Source organism: Sapajus apella, unplaced genomic scaffold (assembly GCF_009761245.1).
Source record: "Sapajus apella isolate SASKATOON/1434 unplaced genomic scaffold, GSC_monkey_1.0 scaffold7, whole genome shotgun sequence".
Lineage (NCBI taxonomy): Eukaryota > Metazoa > Chordata > Mammalia > Primates > Cebidae > Sapajus > Sapajus apella.
The window spans coordinates 47,862,891-47,886,635 of NW_022436947.1; the positions used below are offsets into that span (position 1 = coordinate 47,862,891).

At 44.3% G+C, this 23,745-nt stretch overlaps 1 protein-coding gene and 1 long non-coding RNA gene across 3 annotated transcripts in view; one reads left to right on the top strand and one right to left on the bottom strand.

Annotated features, from left to right (window-relative positions):
• TMEM243 (transmembrane protein 243) overlaps nt 1-23,745 on the bottom strand; it is a 32,968-nt gene that overhangs the window by 2,322 nt on the left and 6,901 nt on the right. For both annotated transcript variants that reach the window (XM_032276493.1, XM_032276494.1), the window contains exon 3: nt 616-666. In XM_032276493.1, the coding sequence (XP_032132384.1) occupies nt 616-666 (51 nt within the window). The remainder of the gene's footprint in view (nt 1-615; nt 667-23,745) is intronic.
• Nucleotides 11,466-15,278, top strand: LOC116550435. The gene is made up of 2 exons (XR_004268405.1): nt 11,466-11,653; nt 14,366-15,278. It is a non-coding gene; the product is annotated as an uncharacterized LOC116550435 (long non-coding RNA).

Sequence of the window (23,745 nt, forward strand, 5' to 3'; positions counted from 1 at the left end):
CACATTACAGGCAATCTTTTCATTAAGTAGCCATGGAAAAAACAAATTCTCTTAAATTTAATGAAAATGTGCCAGAAAAATGTCAAATTATGGAAAATACAGATTTGAAGAATTTCATTGTGATAGCTCCAGCTGTATTTTACAGGATGTATACGGTAAAATTACTATATACTGTGACCAAGTCTTTTTAAACTTGACCAAAGGGTAATGGATGTTATGTTCTTTAGGAACAAAATAAAGCATTAACAGAAATGGGGAATTACGGTAGATTATGACAGAAGAAAGTGCCTACTAGCCACTAATATTTTTACAAATTTACTAGGCAAAACATAGTAAACTCAATTATCTGAAAACGAAGTTATCTGACTTGCGGTATTTCACATATTCAACCAGTGGGGAGAGGGTGTGAAAATTAAACTGGCTACTCCAGTTCACGGTTGCAATTTTGTGACAATAAAATTAAAAGCACTTATTTAACTATGACTGGAACACTTATGCTCATGCCCTAGCCCCTTTTAAGTATTTTTTTGTGGGGGGAAGTTAACCATAATTAATACTCGAGTTTTTAATACTTTGGCTAAGAGCCTGGGTGAGGCACAAAACAAAGATACTTACTAGAATCAGTAAGGATGTTAAACTGCCAACAACTAAATTGATTATTCGATCCTGAAAGAGAAAAGAGTTTTTAAGCCATATGTGCTTGAATCCATGTCACCTTCAGTATAGTAAAAGGCAAGGCATTAGGGTGGTTTAAAGAAACCCAAGGTCCAGCCCTTTTCTGAGCTTTACACATAAAACTACCAAAGCAAAGCGTACTAAGTCATAAGAGTGGAAAATGTACTTTGGGAAAAGGCCAACTAGGGAAGAAAAGAGAGGACATTTACACTAGAGCCTTGATTGGGTAGTATGGAATGGGGAAGGGAGGCTTACAAATAATGCATGTGCTGCTGAAAACAGTATGAGCCAAAGGAGAAGGACAGGCACCGCGGGAATGGCCAGGCCAGAGCATTGGTTAAAAGTATCAGGAGCCATGCCAGGGGCAGTGGCTCACACCTGTAATCCTAGCACTTTGGGAGGCCAAGGTGGGCAGATCATGAGGTCAGAAGATTGAGACCATCCTGGCTAACATGGTGAAACCCCATCTCTACTAAGAATACAAAAATTAGCTGGACATGGTAGTGCAAGCCTGTAGTCCCAGCTACTTGGGAGGCTGAGGCAGAAGAATCGCTTGAACCCAGGAAGCAGAGGTTGCAGTGAGCCAAGATTGTGCCACTGCACTCCAGCCTGGCGACAGAGCAAGACTCTGACAAAGTATCAGGAACCAGACTAGATGGTGAGTAGCATTTGGAACTATATTTGTAATACAGCTTAGGTATCCTTGTCTAATCTAAAAGTAGATGCTATGGTTAAAAGGGATGGATCCCACAGTGCCAAGACTTGGCCCTTGGAATCTTAAAAGACCATCCAGTCCAATCGTTTTTCCAAGTTATTTAATAGTGAAAGCCTTCAGTATATTTTGACTGAATGAAGAACCCACCCACTGAGCTTTCTTGTCATTCCCATCCCCACCTCAACAACAATAAATAAGTATTTGAAAAACTGATCCAATCCTAATTTTACAGGTTAAATTTAGGCCCAGTGTGGTTAAATTATTTGCGAAAAGACACATAGCAAGTTAGAAGCAATTTTGAAACTAGAGATTCCTAAATCCAGGTCACTGGTTAGAAGTAGTTTCAGGTACTATTAAAAAGGTAAAGTAGAATAGGTTGCAGAACTACAGATTAAAGTTAGGGTTTAAGACCTAATTAGGAAACACTACTTTATGATCAATGAGAATGATACACAGTCTTATTTCTGAGAAGTCAAAGCTGAGTCTTTAACAAATCAGTCATCTGCTACATTGTTTTGACAAGATCTGAGCAAACAGCAGGATATGGAAGGTAGGCTGCCAATAAACAAAGCCTCAGAGATGGGACGGACACAGGAACAATCACAGAGCAGCAACTGAATTCTCTTTTCCAAGTTGTCCGCTTTTAGAGATAAGAATCCAAAGAAGTTAAAGAGTCAGGCATAATTGGGAGGGAAAGTGTGTAAGAAAGCCACGTATTGGGTGTGTGTGATTTAACCAAGGACAAACCACAATTCTCCAAGACCACTGCAACTGAAAGGTTACAGAACAAAAGAAACTGAACTCCTAACTCCAGAGGATTCACAACAGATCTTACCATCACCTCAGCCAGAGAAGCCTACACAGCACACAGGAGCTTGAAATTAGGATCACTTGTTAGGAAAGGGACCCAGGGACAAGTCACCAATCACGTTAACTGTTTCCCACACGTTAACAATGAATAAGTGTGTGTTTAACACAAAATGTGTATAGAGACAAAATCTGTGGGAGCCCCACTGTTTGTGAGAAGAAAGAATATCTGGCTTCTCTCTCTGAGCTCCAGGAATTTCCAAAACAAAAAACTGCACACCACAACAGCCCTCCCACCAATAAAAGCCAAGTCAATAAATCACTAATTGCCAAATGGCATACAGCAAGTTGCCTACTAGGATCAAAGTAGGAGGAAAATAATGGTAAAAGGATTGTAACTATGCCAAGAGCATTCACCAATACTCTACTTAAAAATTCTGGGATGAAATGGCAATATGACTATTTCACAGGCGGCAAAACAGGCTCAGGGAAACAGAACTTGCCCAAGGTCTCAATACCACTAACTAATAAAGACAGGATTCAATGCCAGGCCTCTTTTCCCCATTTATAGTTCTCACCCAAAGAAAACCTAGAATGCTAGTGCTGGTCTAGACAAAGATGGCAAGTGGCAGATGACACCTCAAAAAGCCTATTAGCAAAGTACTACAAGAAATGCTTATCTTTCAAGAATGAATATTTCCTCATAGGTGACTTTGTTTCACGTAGTTGAATTTCTCCACATAACTGATTTTAATCATCCTGATGAAAATATACCTAAACTTTAAACAATACTTTCCTGCCTGCCTTTTAGACAGTCACTGAACAGAATTCCAACTGATCTTCATGAATATCAGTTATTGTTATAATGCAGTGATCCCCCTCAGGGATTCCCAAGAGGGGATGAACTATTTAGGACACGGCAGAAGTGTTTCTCAGAGTATTTTCTTTCTCCAAGACAAGACCTTCTGCCATCAACATAACCAAGAATCCAGCTATGCAGAGTTAACTTCAGAAGCCCTTTTCTAATGCTCTCTTTTAAACTTGCTACTCAAAATGTAGTCTGAACCAGCACATCAGCCTCACCTGAGAGCCTGTTAGAAATGCAGAATCTTAGGTCTCACTGAAACCAACTAAATCTGAATCTGCATTTTAACAAGATCTGGTAATTTGTGTACACATTTAAAATGGAGATGCAGTGCTCTAAAGTTAAGTCTAAAATAAGCCATTCTTAAATATTAAGTTCAAATCACAGGGTGGAGCTCCTTCCCTGGGGCTAGAGATTATTTTTCAGGGCTTTAGCAGCTCTTCTAGCTCCCAATCTCCAAAGAGGATAATAGAGAATAATTAAATGGCTAGTTAATTAACACTTCAAAGGACAGTTTGGGGAATCATATGCTCCAAATCAGAACTAGAGTACACGAAGAAAAATGAATATTACATTTAAACTTTGCTGTTAATGGAATAAACAAACTCAGATTATTTCTACTTCTATAGCTAGTCTCTATTAACTCAGTATTTCTCACAGAAACTAGCTCTGTCTCCTCCCTAGTTTTATTTTCACTCCAGTTCTACCTACCATAACTCATCTCTCCTACCATAATTTTAAACCTTGTACTATTGCTTATTTTCACTCCATAAGAAAGCTTGACAGGAGACCAGATGACAATTAGCCTGGATCCTTGCCTGCTGAGAGGACAGGATATAGAGTTAGGATATCCTTCCCAAAGACCAAATCTTCTGCAACAGGTTAAGAGACAGTCTGAATTTATACACACACGAACATAAAAATAAACATTGTATGCACACATACATGTGTATATATAGAGATTTCATATATATCATCTCATAAGCCATTTATTTATGCATTTAAACATTACTGTAATTCAGACACAAATACAAAAGTGAATAAAACTTACATCTCTACCTTCCAGAAGTTTACACTACCGAGAGTTCAGGAGGGCACCAAGAAGACAGAAAGTGAGCTATCTTGGGCAGTCAGGGAGCGAATACTAGAGAAGTCAAAACTCTCAAGGACTAGCAGATGAAAAGGAAAGGAAGGATGGTTCATGAAAGAAACTCCCATGGGAGTTTGTTCTCCCAAAGACCCATGGGAGAACAAAAGCATTGCTGTTACAAAAAAGCAATGGGACAAATCGAGATTGTTGACCAAGTTTCATGACAGCTGAAAAGAGCTAGGTTGCAATGCAGAGTGAAGAGATTAGCCTGCGCCCGAAGGATTCATGTCTTTGTCTTCTTTTGAAATGAGTAAGAAGAAAAAGATGGAAGTGTATGCAACTGGTTTGTATCTGGAATGGTGGAAAGAAACTCTAAAGCAAGTAAGGAATATGTTATCTCCATTTACCAATGGGTAACTAGGTTCCATAAGACTGACTTGCCAAAGGTCACACAGCTAGGTAATGGCAGAAAGCTTCCTATCCAATGCTCTTTGCAAAATGCAAGCTTAATGAGCAGTTCAAAAGACCTAACAGTCCTTAAACTAATAAATATGGACCTCCTGACAGTCAAGAAACCAAGGTTCTCAACTCATTCTGCCACTAGCTAGCTTTGTGACCTCAAAAGAATTCCTTAATCCATTTGACTGTCAAATGAGAAGACTGGGCTAAATGATACCTGGTTGCTTCCAGTTCTTACACTTTATGGTTCTGAATCACCAGACTGCACTTGGGCCAGAGAAGACGGACTAATCTCCCAGTGATTAAAAACTAGAGAACCCCTATACTTGCCTGGTCAGTCATCAGCCAGCAACTTGATACCAGAGAACCTCAAACTCATTTTAAATGATCAGGTGGTAATGACAGTCCTGGGAGGAAACTGGCAAAAACATCTGAAATAACCAAAAGCTAGCTCTGCCCTCAGCTCCTCAGCTCCCTGGGAATATGCTGGTTCTAAACATTTTGGAATGCTAACATAGCAAGCAACATTGTATTCAGCCTTCCATTTCCATGGCAATGTTTTGCCTACTTCCAAAATGAATTTGAAGGGCATGTGCTACTATAATAAAACTCTAACCTAATTAACCAATGGTAAAAAGAGGAAGACAACATTTCTAAATGGGTTTGGAGAATGGGGTTGGGGGATCTGGCGGGGAAGGGAGAAGAGTTAAAGAATTTACAAATGCCAGGCGTGGTGGCTCACTCCTATAATCCCAGCACTTTGGGAGGCCAAGGTAAGAGGATCACTTGAGCTCAGAGATTCAAGACCAACGTGAAAAAAATACTGAGACCTTGTATCTATAAAAAATATGAAAATTATCTGGGTTTGATGGCATGTGCCTGTAGTCCCAGCTACTTGGGAGGCTGAGGTGGGAGGATCACTTGAGCCCAGGAGGTCAAGGCTGCAGTGAGCAATGATCCCACCACTGCACTCCAGCCTAGACAGAGTTAGACTATCTCAAAAAAAATAAGAAAAAGATTATCTAAAGAAAACATTTCTCATTTAAACTCAAATGTTAGTATGAAGTACAATAAAATTTTAAGTTCTCACTAATAAAAGTAGGCATTCTGGATAATTAGAAGAGTCAAAACTCTCCTGGCTTTAAAAAGAATCTGTCCCATGATTTGGGACACATCTAGGGACACAGAAAATGCAGATAATTCATACACAGTAATTTCTTATATTGGTCCATAAAAAAATCCCAAAGGCATAATGTCAACTCACAGTTCCCAAAAAAGCTCTAGGTGGTTAAAATACTACTCCCAATTTTGACTACTCATCTGTATTAGTTTTCATGCTGCAGATAAAGACATACCCCAAACTGGGTAGTTTATAAAGAAAAAGAGGTTTAATGGACTCATAGTTCCACATAACTGGGACAGCCTCACAATCATGGCATGTGGTGATAAGCAGCTCTTACATGGAGGCAGGCAAGAGAGAAAATGAGAGCCAAGCAAAAGGGGAAACCTCGTATAAAACCATCAGATCTCGTGAGACTTATTCACTGCCATGAGAACAGTATGGGGGGAACTGCCCCCATGATTCAATTATCTCCCACCAGGTCCCTCCTACAACACGTGGGAATTATGGAAGTTACAATTCAAGATGAGATTTGGGTGGAGACACAGCCAAACCATATCATTTCACCCCTAACCGTTCCCAAGTCTCATGTCCTCACATTTCAAAACCAATCATGCCTTTGCAACAGTGCTTCCAAGTCTTAACTCACTTCAGCATTAACTCAAAAGTCCACAGTCCAAAGTCTCATCTGAGACAAGTCCACCTATAAGCCTATAAAATCAAAAGCAAATTAGTTACTTCCTACATACAATGAGGGTATGGGCATTGGGTAAATACACTCATTCCACCTCAGAAAAACTGGCCAAAACAAAGGGGCTACAGGCCCCATGCAAGTCCGAAAACCAGCAGGGCAGTCAATTCTTACAGCTCCAAAATAATCTGCTTCAACTCCATGTCTCACATCCAGGTTATGCTGATGCAAGAGGTGGGTTCCCATGGTCTTGGGCAGCTCTGTCCCTGTGACTTTGCAAGGTACATCCTCCCTCCCAGCTGCTTTCACAGGTTGGCTTTTCCAGGCACAGGGTGCAAACTTTCGGCGGATCTACCATTTTGGCATCTGCAGGATGGTGCCGCCTTCTCACAGCTTCATTAGGCAATGCCCCCTGGGGACTCTGTGTGGGGGCTTCAACCCCACATTTCCCTTCTGCACTGCCCTAGCAGAGGTTCTCCATGAGGGCCTTGCCCTGCAGCAATTTCTGCCTGTACATCCTGGCATTTTCATACATACTCTGAAATCCAGGCAGAGGTTCCCAGACCACAATTCTTGATTTCTGTGCACCCACAGGCTCAACACAACATGGAAGCTGCAACGTGCAGCTCTGAAGCCATAGCCTGAGCTGTACCTTGGCCCCTTTTAGCCATGGCTAGAGCTGTTAGGACACAGAGCACCAAGTTCCTAGGCTGCATATGGTGGGGGGGGGGGCCTGGGCCCAGCCCACAAAACCATTTTTTCCTCCTAGGCCTCTGGGCATGTGATGGGAGGGGCTGCCTCAAAGGTCTCTGATATGCCCTGGAGACATTTTTCCCATTGTCTCCGCAATTAACATTTGGCTCCTCATTATTTATGCAAATTTCCACAGCCAACTTGGATTTCTCCTCAGAAAATGTTTTTTCTTCTACCTCATTGTCAGGCTGCAAATTTTCTGAACCTTTATGCTCTGTTTCCCTTTTAAAACTGAATGATTTTAACAGCACCTAAGTCACATCTTGAATGCTTTGCTGCTTAGAAATTTTTCTGCCAGATACCCTAAACCATCTCTCTCAAGTTCAAAGTTCCACAATTCTCTAGGGCTGGGGAATTTCAGCCTCTTTTCAGTCTAATCAGTCTAATTAGTCTGATTTTAATCAGACTAATCAGTCTCTTTTCTAAAACATAACCAGTCACCTTTGTTCCAGTCCCCAACAAGTTCCTCATCTCCATCTGAGACCACCTTGGCATGAACCTTATTGTCCATATCACAATCAGTATTTTGGTCAAAGCCATTCGATAAATCTCTAGGAAGCAAACTTTCCCACATCTTCCTGTCTTGTGAGCCCTCCAAGTCTCTAGGAAGTTCCAAACTTTTCCACATTTTCCTGTCTTCTTCTTAGCCCTCCAAACTGTTCCAACCTCCGCCTGTTACTCAGTTCCAAAGTTGCTTCCCCATTTTTGGGTATCTTTACAGCAGCAACCCACTCCTGGTACCAATTTATTGTATTAGTCCATTTTCACGCTGCTGATAAAGACATACCCGAGACTGGATAATTTGTAAAGAAAAAGAGATTTAATGGACTCATAGTTCCAAATGGCAGAAGGGAAAAGGCACGACTTACATGGTGGCAGGCAAGAGAGAAAAATGAGAGCCAAGCAAAAGGGGAAACCTCTTATAAAATCATCAGATCTCATGAGACTTATTCACTACAAGAACAGTATGGGGGAAACTGCTCCCATGATTCAATCTTCTCCCACTGGGTCCCTCCAACAACACTTGGGATTATGGAAGCTAAAACTCAAGATGAGATTTGGGTGAGGACCAAGCCAAACTGTATCATCATCCTTCACAGCTCAACACAAATATCAACTTCACTGTAAATCCTTTCTGGGCACCATTCTGGGCACTCCCTTCAGAAGGCAAGCCGTTTTTGTCTCAGAGCACCCAGATCACTTTGCTCAGTCTTTACACTTAACTACACCAAAATGTATTGCTTGTATCCCACACTAAGACTGGCAGTTAGTTAACAGTGAGAAAGACAGTATACAGTAATCTCCCCTTATCTGTGAGGGATACACTCCAAGACCACCAGTGGATGCCCAAAACCACAGATAGTACCAAACCCTATACATATTCTATTTTGTCAATCAGATACACAAGATGACTACTAAGTGACTAATGGACAGGTAGCATCTACGGTATGGATACACTAGATAAAGGGATGATACATGTCCCCAGCAGGAGCAGGACAGAGTGAAGGTTAATCATATTACATAGAACAGTGCACAATTTAAAACTTGCAAATTATTTCCGAAATTTTCCATTTAATATTTTTGGACTATAGCTGACTATAGGTAACAGAAACCTAGAAAAGTGAAAATGTGGATAAGTGGAAACTACTACACTTGTTTTCCTTCCCTACAGTGTGACATCTGTAGACACTCAATGAATGTTGAGTAAACGAAAGACTCAAAGCAGAAGTGGCCAACAGCTTTTTCTTCAGCGTGTCTCTCACCAGTAGAGACCATCTCATCTTATCACTCATCTGGGGCCTGGCCTGTTGGAACAGAATGTGTCTCACTGCTGTAGGACAGGCATGCAACAGCACCACAGAAGCTGTGGCCTGGTCCTGCAGACCAGGAGGTCATTAATTGCCAGCCACAAAGGTGCAACACCCTAACAGATGCCTCCCAGGCTAGGCTCTGTTGTTCCCAAAGAAATACCAATGGTAAACCATGGGGCTCTCTGAGGTCCAGGTTTTCCTGAGCAAAAGCCCAGTTACTTTCTGCTAGAGCAGAACCAAGGACTGATTTCTAAGGCATCACAACTCTGAACTCCAGCTGACAAATTCATCCTTTGGCAATGCTCCCAACATTCCCAGAGAGGGGCAAGGCAAAACAGAGAAAGCTCTTTGCAGAAAAGCAAAATTCTGGATGGGCAATGCCAGGAAAACATTCACTTCTACATTCTTAGGGAGAAGGTAGGGCAAAAAGTGTGAAAAGACTTTTTGGTGTTACTTCTAAACTTTCTGTGTGATTACACAAAAGTCTTTCTCCTCAGACAGCAACACATGGAGTCCTATAGACCCACATCCCTCACCAGGTGCTCAATCCATTTCCAGGTCAGACTTTACACCTGCAATTGTCCTCCTCTGTCAGCAATGCTACCTTTGAAAGCTGTTCCACATGAGCAAACTGCATCCTAATAGAGCTCATGTCCCTGTGTACTCGGCTGGGTCTCACTGGGCTGGGCAAGAGTGGGAAGCCAGGGCATTCCCTGCCCCTCAGACCATGCTGGGATGGCAATTTCAATAATATCTTCTTTTTAAAGTGTATGTCCCTGTGCAGTCTCATGCCAACCATTTCCCTTCCTTTTCTCAGTTACAAGTATTTCAGCACCTGCCATGCCAAATCCCTTTTCCTCCTATCCTCCTCCCTCCCCATCCTCAATGGCCCTTAACTATGGTCTTTACCCATATCCACTAGAGAGCCTCCCTACCAATAAGTGACCATGAAGTCAGCAATTTCAGCAATGCATGGAAGATTCCCTAGTGGATGTGTTCATCTGTTCTGATGCTTTCTTTGAACACCTAGTCCCAGGTCACCCCCAGACCCCCAACCACTTCTAGACACCAGAATAATCCTTGCTCTGAAGTCTTTAAGCTGTCCTAACTACAAACGTCAGTTTACTCCTCTGTTTCTTCCTCCACCTTGGAAGGTCTGGGAAGGCAAGGACCATGTCTACCTTGTTCACTGTTGAATTTTGGCTCACCATGTATGGCTACATGGCTGAATTTCAGTCCAATGTTACACTTTCCAAGTTGTGCACCCTGATCAACCTGCATCCAACCAGAGGCAACTGCACTTTTTTTCTAATTCAGACAAAGTCAAGCCACATGTTTGTGAGGGCTACCACTACCCAGGGTGTAAATAACCTTCTGACTGTACAAAGGTGCCACTGTATGGGTGGGTGATGGCACTGGCCATATCACTCTGCCAACCACAATGCCTAGCAGAGGAGATGATCAATATTTGTTGAAATAACACAATAACTGCGCTTACTACAAATTGATGTTTTCTATGCTCAGCTGGGCCTTCATTGTATTTCCATGACCTCTTACTTTAGGTGGACTGCCCCTGCTTCTCTCTGGAAAGCAGTTTGAAGCTTCAGATCTCCTCAGGTTCCCAGTCCCACTCTGGAAGACTTTCACATCAGTAGAGATCTGTATTAATCCATTCTCATACTACTAAAAAGAACTATCTGAGACTGGGTAATTTTTAAAGAAACGAGGTTTAATTGAATGACAGTTCCACATGGCTGGGAGGCCTCAGGAAACTTACAATCACAGTGGAAGGTGAAGGGGAAGCTGTAAGGCTGGCTGCCTCACAGAGGGTTAAACGGACACATCCATCTTTCTCCACGCCTGATAACTGCGTCATTACCCAAGCTCATTATCTGGCCTTGCCGCATGGCTTCCCCGCACTCACCTCTGCATACCAGACCCAAGCCCACATTCAGTACTATAAATTATGCATTTAACCCCCAGCCCGCTGTTAATAAACCCTGCAGGAAATTTTTTTAAAAGAAGGCCCATCAGACCCTGCCCAGTAGCAGTCTGCTCTGTATGCCCCAGGAAGGCCCTCTTACCCAAGGTCCCGCCCACCTACCCATAACCACTAGCTCCAGGCATTTCCTGCTTCATAATAGCCAATAAAATTGCCTTCACTTTGTTTCCCCAACAGTCAATCAAGGCCCAAGGTCCTGCCCACCTACCCATAACCACTAGCTCCAGGCATTTCCTGCTTCTTAATAGCCAATAGGATTGCCTTCACTTTGTTTCCCCAACAGCCAATCAAGACCCACTTACCCAAAGTCCTACCCGCCTACCAAGAGCAACTAGTTTCAGGCACTTCCTGCTTCCTGACAGCCAATAAAATTGCCTTTGCTTTGTTTACCCAATAGCCAATCAATCGCCTTCCCTTCCCATAAAACCCCATGACCTAAACAGCCGGGCACAACTTCTTTGGCCCCTTCCTGGACCACAGAACCTTGCCCAGGAGCTAAATAAATTGGCTTCTCATTTTCTCATACTTGCCTCAGTTTCCTCATTTTACATTGGCAATAAACCTTACATTTTGGTGCCGAAACCCGGGAGGAGTTGTAAGACCCCTCCTGGGGGGGGAACTGACTCCTCCACCCGAGGCCGGACCAGGAGCCACTCTGCCATGAGGTAAACCTTCTGTTGCCCATAACTTTTCCCACTGCCTGCTCTGTGGACTCCCTGCTTGTAACCGTGGCCGGGTCAGGGACTCCTTCTTGTCTCTCACCATGGGCCCAGGGCCCCAGTCTCGTTCTGAGGATCTGAGCGTAGCGAAGACGTCCCTACACTCTTGTCTTCTCCCTGTAAGGGGTCACTCAGGGCCAGGAATCTGAAGGAGACGTCCCCACCTTCCTGAGCCCTCTCATAGTCTCCAGTGTTTGGGGGACGGCCCAGGACGCTAAGCGGCCCTTCTGATCATCTCTGCAGCAGTGGCTAAGGTTTAGGTAATCAGAAACCCTGTTCACAAGCCTGGGCTCTGCCTAGGACTAAAATCAGACCTCTGGCTCTCAATCTCAAACTTGTCCTTTGGCAAGCCAGCTCCCGCACAGGTGCATTTGGCTTTTTCTCTCTCTCTCTCTATTCCTGAGCGTGTGTGTGGGTGAGTGAGTTCATGTGTAGTCCCACAGCTTAATGGCTACGGGGTTTGTGTGGGCCTCCACCTGCGGTTCCACGGGGACGTCATAAGGCATAACAGTGATTCACCTCAGGGCTAACAGTTCTGGGGTGACAAGGCCCGGGGGTCATACGGGTACAGCTTAGCCAAGACGCCCCTGAAACATTCCTTAGGGGACGTGGCCGGGAAGGCATCAGACTGGTCTCCCACCTGGGGGGCATCCACCCTTTGTCTGTCAATTTTATATGTGGTCTTGTCTCTACTGTAGATTTGCCAGCTTTGTTAGGCTCTTACTAGCCGATATACAGCGGTTCAAGCCTGCTTCCCTTGAGGTAACAGATATTTTACAGTGGGTAACAAACCACTGGCTTCAGGAGACCTTCATTGAGTTCCAACCTCTAAAGATAACTGTTCTCCTTTTTCCTTCTACTTTTCTTCTACCACTAAAACCCCACTTCCCAGTTCCACTCCTTTCACTTTCCCTAATTCTGCCATGTGGCAAATAGCTCTAGCCCTGTCCGTCTTTATTTTCTTTCTCATTATTGTCATTGCAGCCTGTAGGTTCTCTCAGCCACCCCCTCCAGGAAAAAGGCTTTTCTGCCCGTGTTGAGTATAATTTCTTTCCGTGTCCACTTCTCACCCTTAGGCCACTAAAAACATGAAATATGGGTAATCAGAAATCCTGCCCAGACTTCAAGTCACCACTAGGATGCCTAGTCCAAAATCTACCCAGACTGGGTCTTTCTATAAAAAAGAAAAGGTTACTCTTCCTCTCCTCTGTAGCTTGGCCACAGTATCCTCTAGACAACCAGTCCAGGTGGCATCCTAAGGGCACCCTCGACTTTAACGTTTTAACAGATTTAGACAACTTTTGCCAGAAGAACGGCAAGTGGGTGGAGGTTCCCTATATTCAAACTTTCTGGCATCTTCGTTCCCACCCCGGCCTCTGCTCATCCTGCAGTACTGCCCAAGTACTCCTGGCCAAAAACGTCCCCACACTGCCCTCGGCCCCTTCGCCAACCTCCTCTTCTTTTTCCAAACCCAATCTGCCTGAGGAACTCTCCCTACCCCCCACTCGACCCTCTAATCCCCCACCATACCTGGACCCCCAACCCCCTCCTGCTCCTCCTCCTCCAAGTGCTAACATAGCCTCTCCTGTTAGTGCTCACACTCACTCACACAGCACTCCCAGCAACAAAAACTCCCTCCTTTGTCCTCTCCATGAGGTGGCCGGAGCAGAGGGTGTGGTCCGAGTACATGTTCCTTTCTCCCTTACTGATCTGTCCACCCTTGAAAAACGCTTAGGGTCATTCTCCGCCAATCCTACTGCTTACATCAAGGAATTTCGTTATCTCACTCAGGCATATGACCTTACCTAGCATGACACTTATGTAATCCTGTCCTCTACCCTTACTCCTGATAAGCATAACCGCATCCTTGTGGCAGTCATGGCACACGCTGATCAGGTACATCTCACTAATCCTCAGATGCCAGTGGGTGCAGTGGCAGTCCATGAAGCTAATCCTAAGTAGGACTATCTAACTGGCCAAAATGGCCACCGCCACCGAAACCAGATGCTACAGTGCCTCCTGGCGGGCATGGAAAATGGAGCCCAAAAAGTAGTTAATTATAATAAACTGCGGGAAATAACCCAAGGTCCTACTAAAAATCCAGCTGCTTTCCTAGACCGACTAACTAACGCTACGGTCCTTCATACTCAAGTAGATCCAAACTCTTTGGCTGGGACTACCCTCCCAGCAGCCCATTTTATCTCCCAGTCAGCACCAGATATTAGGAAAAAAACTAAAAAAGGCAGAAGAGGGTCCCCAAACTCCCATACAAGACCTGGTAAACCTGGCATTTAAAGTGTTTAATGGCCAAGAGGAAAAGGCTAAAGCCACCCACCAGGCCCATTTACAGCAACAGGTAAGCCTCCAAACCCAAGCTCTTGTAGCAGCTCTAAGGCCAGCAACTCACCAAGCGTCTGGTACAAAGGGCCTATCAAAGCCCCTCCAAGAGGGTCCCTTAGGACCCTCTAGACCCGCCCAGACTGCTTCAAAGGTCCTGCCCAGGCCCTGTTTCAAATGCAGCCAGGAGGGACACTGGGCCCAACAGTGCCCCTGTCCACGTCCGGCCCTTGGACCCTGCCCTACCTGCAAACAGATCGGACACTAGAAGGTAGACTGCCCGTTCTGGACTACAGGCTCACCCCCACACCTCCATGTGAGGGGCAAGCCAGTCCAAAGGATGCAGTCCCTTCGTTTAAACTCCTCAGCCTCCTGGACAACTAATGTGGCCCAGACTCAGAGACCCCTCTCACCCTTGCCAAGCCCAAGGTAGCGGGTAAGTCCATTTACTTCTTGGCAAATACAGGAGCTACCTGTTCTGTATTGCCTTCCTACTCAGGAACTAGCATACCTTCCCAGGTGTCACTTATGGGAATTAATGAAAAGCCCTCCTGACCCAACCAGACTCCTTCCTTAGCCTGTAACCTCGAGGGGCACCATTCTCTCACTCCTTCACCCCTCTCCCATCCAGGGGTTGTAAAACAAGCTTTTAAAACCCCACATATCGTCCTGTAGCCTATTTGTCCAGTTTAACCCCAAAGTCAAGGGGTGGCAGCCTTGCCTGCAACCCCTAAAAATTACCTTCAGCCAGTCGATTTCAGTGTTCTCACCTCATCAACTAACTAACCTTCTCTCACACAAATCTCTCACTCACCTAGGGCCCTCTCATCTACAAAAGTTTCATCTACTCTTTATTAAAAATCCTTCAGTTAGCCTCCATCCTACTTCTCCACTCAACCCGGCTACTCTGCTTCCTCTTCTGCTCCACTGTCCCTCCCCAGCCCATTCCTGTCCTAAACTCATAAATACACTTACTAAACCTCGGGAGAGCTTAACTAATCTTCCTCCCAATAATGGTCGGCCTCTCCCTAGCTTCCTCTCTACCAGCTGTAGGAGTGGGGAGTGGTGCTCTAAGTTACAGCATCACTTCAGCCCCTCAACTAGACAACAAACTCTGGGTAGCCATTAAAGCATCAGCCACCCCTCTAGTAACCCTCCAACAACAAGTCACATCACTGGCTCAAGTAACTCTCCAAAATCAGCGGGCCCTAAACCTGTTAACAGAAAAAAAAAAGGGAGGTACCTGCTTATTTCTCCAAAAACAATGTTGTTATTACATTAATAAAATCAGTCTAGGGGAAAAAAATGTCAACACTCTCTATCATCTTCAAAAAGACCTCCAAAAAAAGAAAAAAAAGCGTACCAGCCTCTTCTCTTAACTGGTAGCAGTCCCCCATACTTACCTGGCTAACCCCTATCATCACTCCCATTATCGTAATTTGTCTTTTGCTAATGCTAGCCCCTTTCTTTCTCAGGTTTTTGCAAGCTTGCATAAGGGAAATTTCCAAGGTAGCTGTAAATCAAATGCTGCTTCACCCCTACATCCAACTCACAACCAAGGCACCAGCCAACTGACCCACCCCCCACTCCACCCCTGTTCAGCACGAAGTAGCCGGAAAACATCGGCGTCCTATATCATACAAAAGGTCAAAATGTAAGGCCAGCTGCCTCACAGAGGGTTAAACGGACATATCCATCTCTCTCCGCGCCTGATAACTGCATCATCACCCAAGCTCGTTATCTGGTCTTGCCGCACAGCTTCCCCGCACCCGCCTCCATATGCCAGACCCAAGCCCACATTCAGCACTAAATTATGCATTCAACCCCCAGCCCACTGTTAATAAACCCTGCAGGAAAATTTTTTAAAAGCAGGCCCATCAGACTCTGCCCGATAGCTGTCTGCTCTGTATGACCCAGGAAGGCCTGCTTACCCAAGGTCCCGCCCACCTACCCATAACCACTAGCTCCAGGCATTTCCTGCTTCTTAATAGCCAATAGGATTGCCTTCACTTTGTTTCCCCAACAGCCAATCAAGACCCACTTACCCAAAGTCCCACCCACCTACCAAGAGCAACTAGTTTCAGGCACTTCCTGCTTCCTGACAGCCAATAAAATTGCCTTTGCTTTGTTTACCCAATAGCCAATCAATCGCCTTCCCTTCCCATAAAATCCCATGACCTAAACAGCCGGGCACGACTTCTTTGGCCCCTTCCTGGACCACAGAACCTCGCCCAGGAGCTAAATAAATTAGCTTCTCATTTTCTCAATACTTGCCTCAGTTTCCTCATTTTACATCGGCAATAAAACTTACAGAAGCAAGCCAGGTACTACATGGCAGCAGGAGTGGGTGCAAGAGTGTGGAAGAGAGAGGGAAAGAGAAAGGGGGACAGAGGAAAAGAGAGACAGAGAGAGACAGAGAGAATGAACATGAGAGGAGAGAACTGCCACACACATTTAAATCACCTGATCTCATGAGAACTTGCTCATGAGACAGCATGAGGGTGATGGTGCTAAACCATTACAAACTGCCCCCATGACCCAATCACCTCCCTCCGGGACCCTCAACATGTGGGGACTACAATTTGACATGGTATTTTGGTAGGGACACAGCCAAACCATATCATTCTGCCCCTGGGCCCTCCAAAACCTCATGTACTTCTCACATTTCAAAACCAATCATGCCTTCCAAACAGTCCCCCAAAGTCTTAAACTCATTCCAGCATGAACTCAAAAGTCCAAGTCCAAAGTCTCATCTGAGACAAGCAAGTCCCTTCTGCCTATGAGCCTGTAAAATCAAAAACTAGTTATTTGCAAGATACAACGGGGGTAGAGCCATTGGGTAAACAGACCCATTCCAAAGGAAGAAATCAGCCAAACAAAGGGGCTATAGGCCCAATGCAAGTCTGAAACTCAGCGGGGCAGTCATTAAATCTTAAAGGTCCAAAATAATCTCCTTCGGCTCTGTTTTTCACATCCAGGCCACACTAATGCAAGGAGTGGGCTCCTAAGGCTTGAGCAGCTCTTCCCCTGTGGTTCTGCAGGGTACAGCCCCCACAGCTGCTTTTGCAGGCTGGTGCTGAGTGTCTGATGCTTTTCCAGGCATACAATGCAATCCATGAGGGCTCCCCCTTGCAGCAGACTTCTGCGTGGACATCCAGGCATTTCCATACATCCTCTGAAATCTAGGCAGAGGCTCCCAAACTCTTGCCTCCTGCACACCCACAGACCCAACACCACATGGAAGCCACAATGGTTTGGGGCCTGCACCCTCTGAAGCAACAGCTCAAGCTATATCTTGGCCCTTTTAGCCACAGCTGGAGCTGGACCAGCTGGGACACAGGGCACCACGGCCCAAGGCCTGACCCACAAAACCATTTTTCCCTTGTAGGCCTCTGGTCCTGTAATGTGGGGGCTGCTGTGAAGATCTCTGAAATTCCCCCTGGAGACATTTTCCCCATTGTCTTAGATATTAACATTCAGCTCCTCTCAAGCAAATTTCTGTAGCTGGCTTGAATTTCTCCCCAGAAAATGGGTTTTTCTTTTCTATTGCATGGCCAGGCTGCAAATTTCCCAAACATTTATGCTCTGCTTCCCTTTTAAACACTAGTTCCAATTTCTGATCATCTATCTGTGAACACATATGACTGCACACTGTAAGGAGTAGCCAGGCCCCATCTTGAATGTTTTGCTGCTTAGAAATTTCTTCCAGCCAATACCCTAAATCACCTATCTCAAGTTCAAAGTTCCATAGGTCTCTAGGAAAGGGGGAAAATGCCACCAGTCTCTTTGCTAAAGTATAGCAAGAGTGACCTTTATTCCATTTCCCAATAAGTTCCTTATCTCTACCTGAGACCACCTCAGCCTGGACTTCACTGTCCATATCACTATCAGCATTTTGGTCAAAACCGTTCAGCAAGTCTCTAGAAGTTCAAAATTTTCCCACATCTTCCTGTCTTCTTATAAGCCCTCCAAACTGTTCCAACCTCTGCCTGTTACTCAGTTCCAAAGCTGCTTCCACATTTTCAGGTATCCTTAAAGCAGTATCCCACTCCTGGAACCAATTCTCTGTATTAGTCTACTCTCACACTGCTATAAATAAGAATTACCTGAGACTGGGTAATTTACAAAGAAAAGAGGTTTAATTGCCTCTCAATTTCACATGACTGGGGAGGCCTGAGGAAACTTAAAAACATGGTGGAAAGTGAAGGGGACACAAGGCACATGGTGGCAGGGGAGAGCAAGCGAGTGGTGAGCTGCCACACATTTAACCCATCGGATGCCATGAGAACTATGGTCCTAACTGCCCCCATGATCCAATCACCTCCCAGCAGGCCCCTCCTTCAATACGTGGGGATTACAATTCAACATGAGATTTGTGTAGGGACACAGAGCCAAGCCATATCAATATCCTACAAAACAAGATGCTAAGGAGAGAAATGTTCCTCTTCTCTAATCTCCCTTCCAGCCTGAAAAGGACAAAAAAAAGTGACCTAATTCTCTGCCAATCCTGTGCCCTTGCCCTGGCTCCATTTATTATCTGTATTCTTACCCCTATGTTGAATCTCTCCTTCATGAGGGAATCATGAGATTCTCATTCTTTCAACATGAGAAAAGCCTTCCTCCCATCCTGGTCACACTTCAGCATAAACATTCATTCTCTACTCTTTCTGCATGCTAAGTGGTAGGAAAAAATAAAACTGGGTAGATTAACAGTGGCCAGGGTGAAGACAGGGGGTAGAGGAGGCTGTTTTAAAAAAGCAAGGTCAAGGAAACCCCCGAGAATGTAACTTCTAAGCAAGGGCCTTTGTAAGAAAAAGGAATGAGACATGTCTCTCCCAGACAATCTGGGAGAGAAAGTTACTGTTGACAGGACAGTGCAGCAAGTGCAAATGCCCTGAAGCAGGAATAACCTTAATGAATTGTACTATGCTTTGAATAATGGTGGCCCTCCAAAATTCATGTTGAAATTTAATCCCCAAAGCAAAGTATTAAGAAGTGTGAACTTTGGGAGGGAATTAAGTCATCAGCGTTCTGCCCTCATAGATAGAATTAACACCCTTATAAAAGAGCTTGGGGGCGAAGGGAGTGCTCTCCTGTCATCTCATCCCCTTCAACCATGTGAGGACACATCATTCCTCACCTCCAGAGGACACAGCAACAAGACGCTATCTTGGAAGCACAACAGCCCTCACCAGATGCCAAACCTGCTGATGCCTTGATCTTGACTTCCAGCCTTCAAAGCTGTGAGAAAATAAATTTCTGTTCTTTATAAATTACCCAATCTGTGGTATTTTGTTATAGCAGCACAGACTAAGACAAGTTGGAAGAACAAAAATGAGGCCAGCGTGACTAAAGCTGGAACAGAGGAACAAGCATTTGTTTAATGCTTTTCTATCTTCCCTGCAGTACCTATGCCCCAGAAAAGATATGTTATACAGCACCTAGTACATTTTCCGGGATGCAGTATGCACTTTGTTAATAATTGAATCAAGGATTTCCACTGCTTCTGCAAAGAAACACTGAGGTGAGTACTCCTTAAGCAAGAATATTAGTACTCCTTAAGCAAGAATATGTAAGTTTAATATGTAGGTTTTTTTCCTCAGCCAGTTAATAAAATTTTTTCTATCCACTTTAAAATGTGTTGAATGCATATGTGAACTGAAATGTACTTCCAATATGCAGATAGTCTTAATTTTTACATAGTTGTTTAATTGTTTTGTGATTAACGAACCATTGAAAAATTAGTCTTAATTGTTGGGATTTTCTTACTGGCCTTATACAGAAGGATACAGATATCCTCACCCATTATTTATATATTCTACCTTTTATTCATGTGGCAAAACTACTCTTTTTTGGTATTAAAAATGTAATTCATTTTGTTAATAAAGAGTTGGTGTTAAAAAAAAAAAAAAGCTGAATAGAATAATACATACATGCACACTTAAGCTTCCAGAAGAAATTTCAAATCTTCAACACATCACTACAGGCTCCTTATCCAGCCCAGCCTTCCAAGTCCTGGGTATCCAATCACAAGGGAACACTTAGTTCCCTTACCATTTCCTGCTCCCACCCCTTAGAACTCAAGCAGAACCCACTGCTTGGGACTCCCTGTCACTTCTGCCTGCCAAAAAATCCTACTCCTCCTTCCAGGTCCAAGACTCAGAAACCCTCCAGATTGATGCCCCCAACAGCATTACCCCTTCCTCCATACTGTGGCAGGCCAGGTCTCACTAATGCAGGCCTCCATTTCAACTGTCTCACAGACTGAGTAGCTAGGTCAAACATTAAAAGCCGATTGAGCTGGTGCCCCTATACAAAAGTCTGGATTGTAACAAAGAGCCCACCAAGAGTTTTGCCTAGACTTTTCCTGGGCCTTGAAGCATGACAAGATAAAGAAATAATTCTTAAGAGGATGCTTCTAGGATTAAGGCAACTCCCCAGGCCTCCACAACCAAGTTTATTGGGGTCAAAAGGAACTCCCCAGATCTTTATGATTTAGCAGGAGATAAGATAAGGGTAATCACCCCAGCACCTAGACTCATTTAGATTAAGTAAACTTACAAAGGCTCCAGAAGGAGGTCTTCAGGACTCAGACCTTAGTGATAGATTAAAAGAAGTTAATCACTTATGTGTTTAGATGAATATACACTTACATGTAGACACATAGCTTAGAAGGCATATAAGCTATGGAAAACTTTTCAATTTTGAGTTGGTCTGGTGATAATTTCTGGGCCTTCTCCCTATAACCAGTTGTAGAAATAAAAACTCTCTTCCTCCCCAGTTCATCTGCATCTCATTACTGGGTCACAAGAAATAGCAGCCCAACTCTTGGTTTGGTCTGGGAACAAAACCTCCTGGCACTTTGTTCTTCCTTTTATAAAAATCTCATTCCCATTTTACACTCACTGCTTATCCTCCCTACCCACCCACATGTTCCTTAGGTCACTGAAGACAGTGATTGTCTTCTCCTGGGAGGGGCAAAGAGCAAGGCAACAAATTCAGCATCGAAATGCCCAAAGGGTGCTACTTTCTACTGCTGTTTACCTGGACTGAGTCATTCAGACCCTTGAGCCACATCCTGCAATTCTGTCTCCAGAGTTCTGCATTTCTCAAGAAAACTTAAGGGTTCTAATACCATAAATAAACTTTGATTCTTAGAAATGACTTTGCTTCTCTTCTTCCAAATCACAGTGGAAAACTTCTCACCATAAAACCTGTGGAAGTGGCCTAGCCAGAAGCCTAAGGGGCAAAAAAACAAACAAACAAAAAAAAACCACAACATACTGAGAGGATGCAAAATGTGGGAGAAGGTTTATTTTGAGCCCAGTTGAATCAAGAAACCTCAGGCCCTGTATCCAGGGATTTAATATGGGTCCCTCAGAACAGCATGGCTCTCCCTGTACAGGAGCTTCCCCTCGCACCGTCAATAGAGACAACCAGAGGGACAGCGGCCACATACGTGGAAAGCAAGGTGACATTTTTGTCTCACTGGCTAACTCTAGGACACAGTAAATTACCACTCACAGGTACTACTGTTCTGAGACTTCCCAGAGCAATGCCGGACTTTGAACAGTGCCAAGAGCAGAGGTGGTGCACAAGGAAGCATTTATGAGAATTCAGGCACACCTACCCTTTACAACTTTCACACTCAATTCTCTCCCAAACACATGACTTCCATGGCTATATGTGGAACTGTAGTCAAGTTACAACTTTCAAGCCTTAGTTTTCATATTTGTACAATGGTCTAACATGGTGGGGTTGTGATGGAGGATTAGAAGAGAATACACATAAAGCCGCTACAACAGAGTAACTGACATTCAGTAGAGGGTCAGTAAATGGCAGGTAATATGGTATTTGCACTATTTATACCATGTCTAAAAGGGAATCTTACCAATGAGAGATCAAGCTCCTCAGAGCTGACAGAGAGCTGAGCTGGCCCCACACCTTGGCCTCAATTTATACAGCAGCCCCAATTACAAATGCATTCTACTGTTCTCACAGGGACACGAAGGTTATCCACCCACATGTTCCTTCAGGAGCTCAGAAAATATGGTCACTATACCCATATATAGCCTACGAGCAACCGTAAGAAAAAAGTGACTCAATTCAGTAAGTCCAGGACATTACCAAAGACCAGCAAAAATCACATATAGAAGAAAATTCAGTAGACCATCAGCTTGAGACCACACCTCAGTTTTTTTTTTTCCTTAAATACAATATTATATTTACTACTGGCCTCTGCTATATATAGCTCGACAGAAAAAAGAGAGAGAGAAAAGTGACTGTAATTGCATGAGAGATTGACGCAGATTCCTGTTTTGAGATCTAGCATATCCAGGTTTCTAAACAACAGTCCCTGCCTTCTACTGTGGGTTCAGAATGTCCCAAGAATTTAGGTTACTTTTTGATAACACTTAAATTCTCACTTTGCTTTAAACTTAATATACACAAAATCAACAACTTGGTAAGCTGTTGTCCCTAGGGCTAAAAAGGCTACAAAAATGAGGAAAATGGCACCTGCCATTTAAGAAGAGCTTATTCTCTAGTTAGGAGGCAAGATCTGCATGAGTCCCTCACAGCACAAGGACTAAGTGCCAGGGGGCATCTTTGACAGCCAGGCTCACAGAAGAAAGCGAGAAGAGGCTGGATTGCAAGGAAGGTTCCAAAGTGAGGAATTGGACCGAGCAGAATTCAGATATTTAGAGAAGAGAGGACACAACAGGAGAGCAGCATTCGTGAAGAGCAAGGAGGCAGCTAAAGGAAAGAGGTCCCTGGAGAGGTATTAGCCTGGACTGGGCTTACACAGAGAAAGACTAAGGCCGGGGCATCTCAACCCTTCCTATGCACCAGCATCCCCTGAGGACCTTCCAGAAATACCAGTGCCTGCGACCCACCCCCAGAGATTCGAGTCCACTGGTCTAGGGGTGAGAGAGAGAAAACTTACAGAGTATTAACAAAAAAGTTACAACATTTATTTTTCCTAATTACTTTTTTAGCACAAAAAAAAGGCAAAGTTGTTTTGGCAAGCTGAATGAGAGGATAGGAAATAACTGTTTCCCCTTTGGGTGACTAGCCCTCCTTTGAGAGAGATAGCTGTGCTTGGATGATCACCTAGAAGCTCTGTCTAGAGGAAATACACTAAAGCCTGCACTTCTCAGAGAAAAGCACACCGGTAGCTCTAAGACAGGGAGCGAGAGGGGCTGTCAGCACAGACCCAGCTATCTTAATCATAGTGAGGGAATGTGTTTTCTTTCCGGGTCCACAGGGGGGCGTAGTTTGAAGTTGAAGAACTTCCCAGCGCCATGTCCCCCTCCCATCTCTCTCCCTCCAGGAGATTTAACTGTTTATGTTTGAATTTCACAGGCGTGAGAAGAAACTCAATGACTCCAGTGGAAGTTCTAAGGAACTCCTTTCATTGGCCAGGGGTCTTAGAGAAAGTGGGGGTTCCTCCCAGGTTAAAAGTCCCCTTCTTCTACACCTCTTCAGACTGCATGTTAGGGTCCCCTTCCATGAACACTGTCTTCGTGGAAGCCGTCTTTCTCTCTCCTGGATTTCCCCTCTGGGGTCCCCTTCCACGCTCTCTCGTGGAAGTCTGTCTTCCCCACCTAAACTCCATCTCTCTCTATTCCCTTCCACTCAGTGTGGAAGCTCTTTTTCTCTCCTGGATTCCAGCTTTCTGGATTCTCTCACTCAGTGTGAGA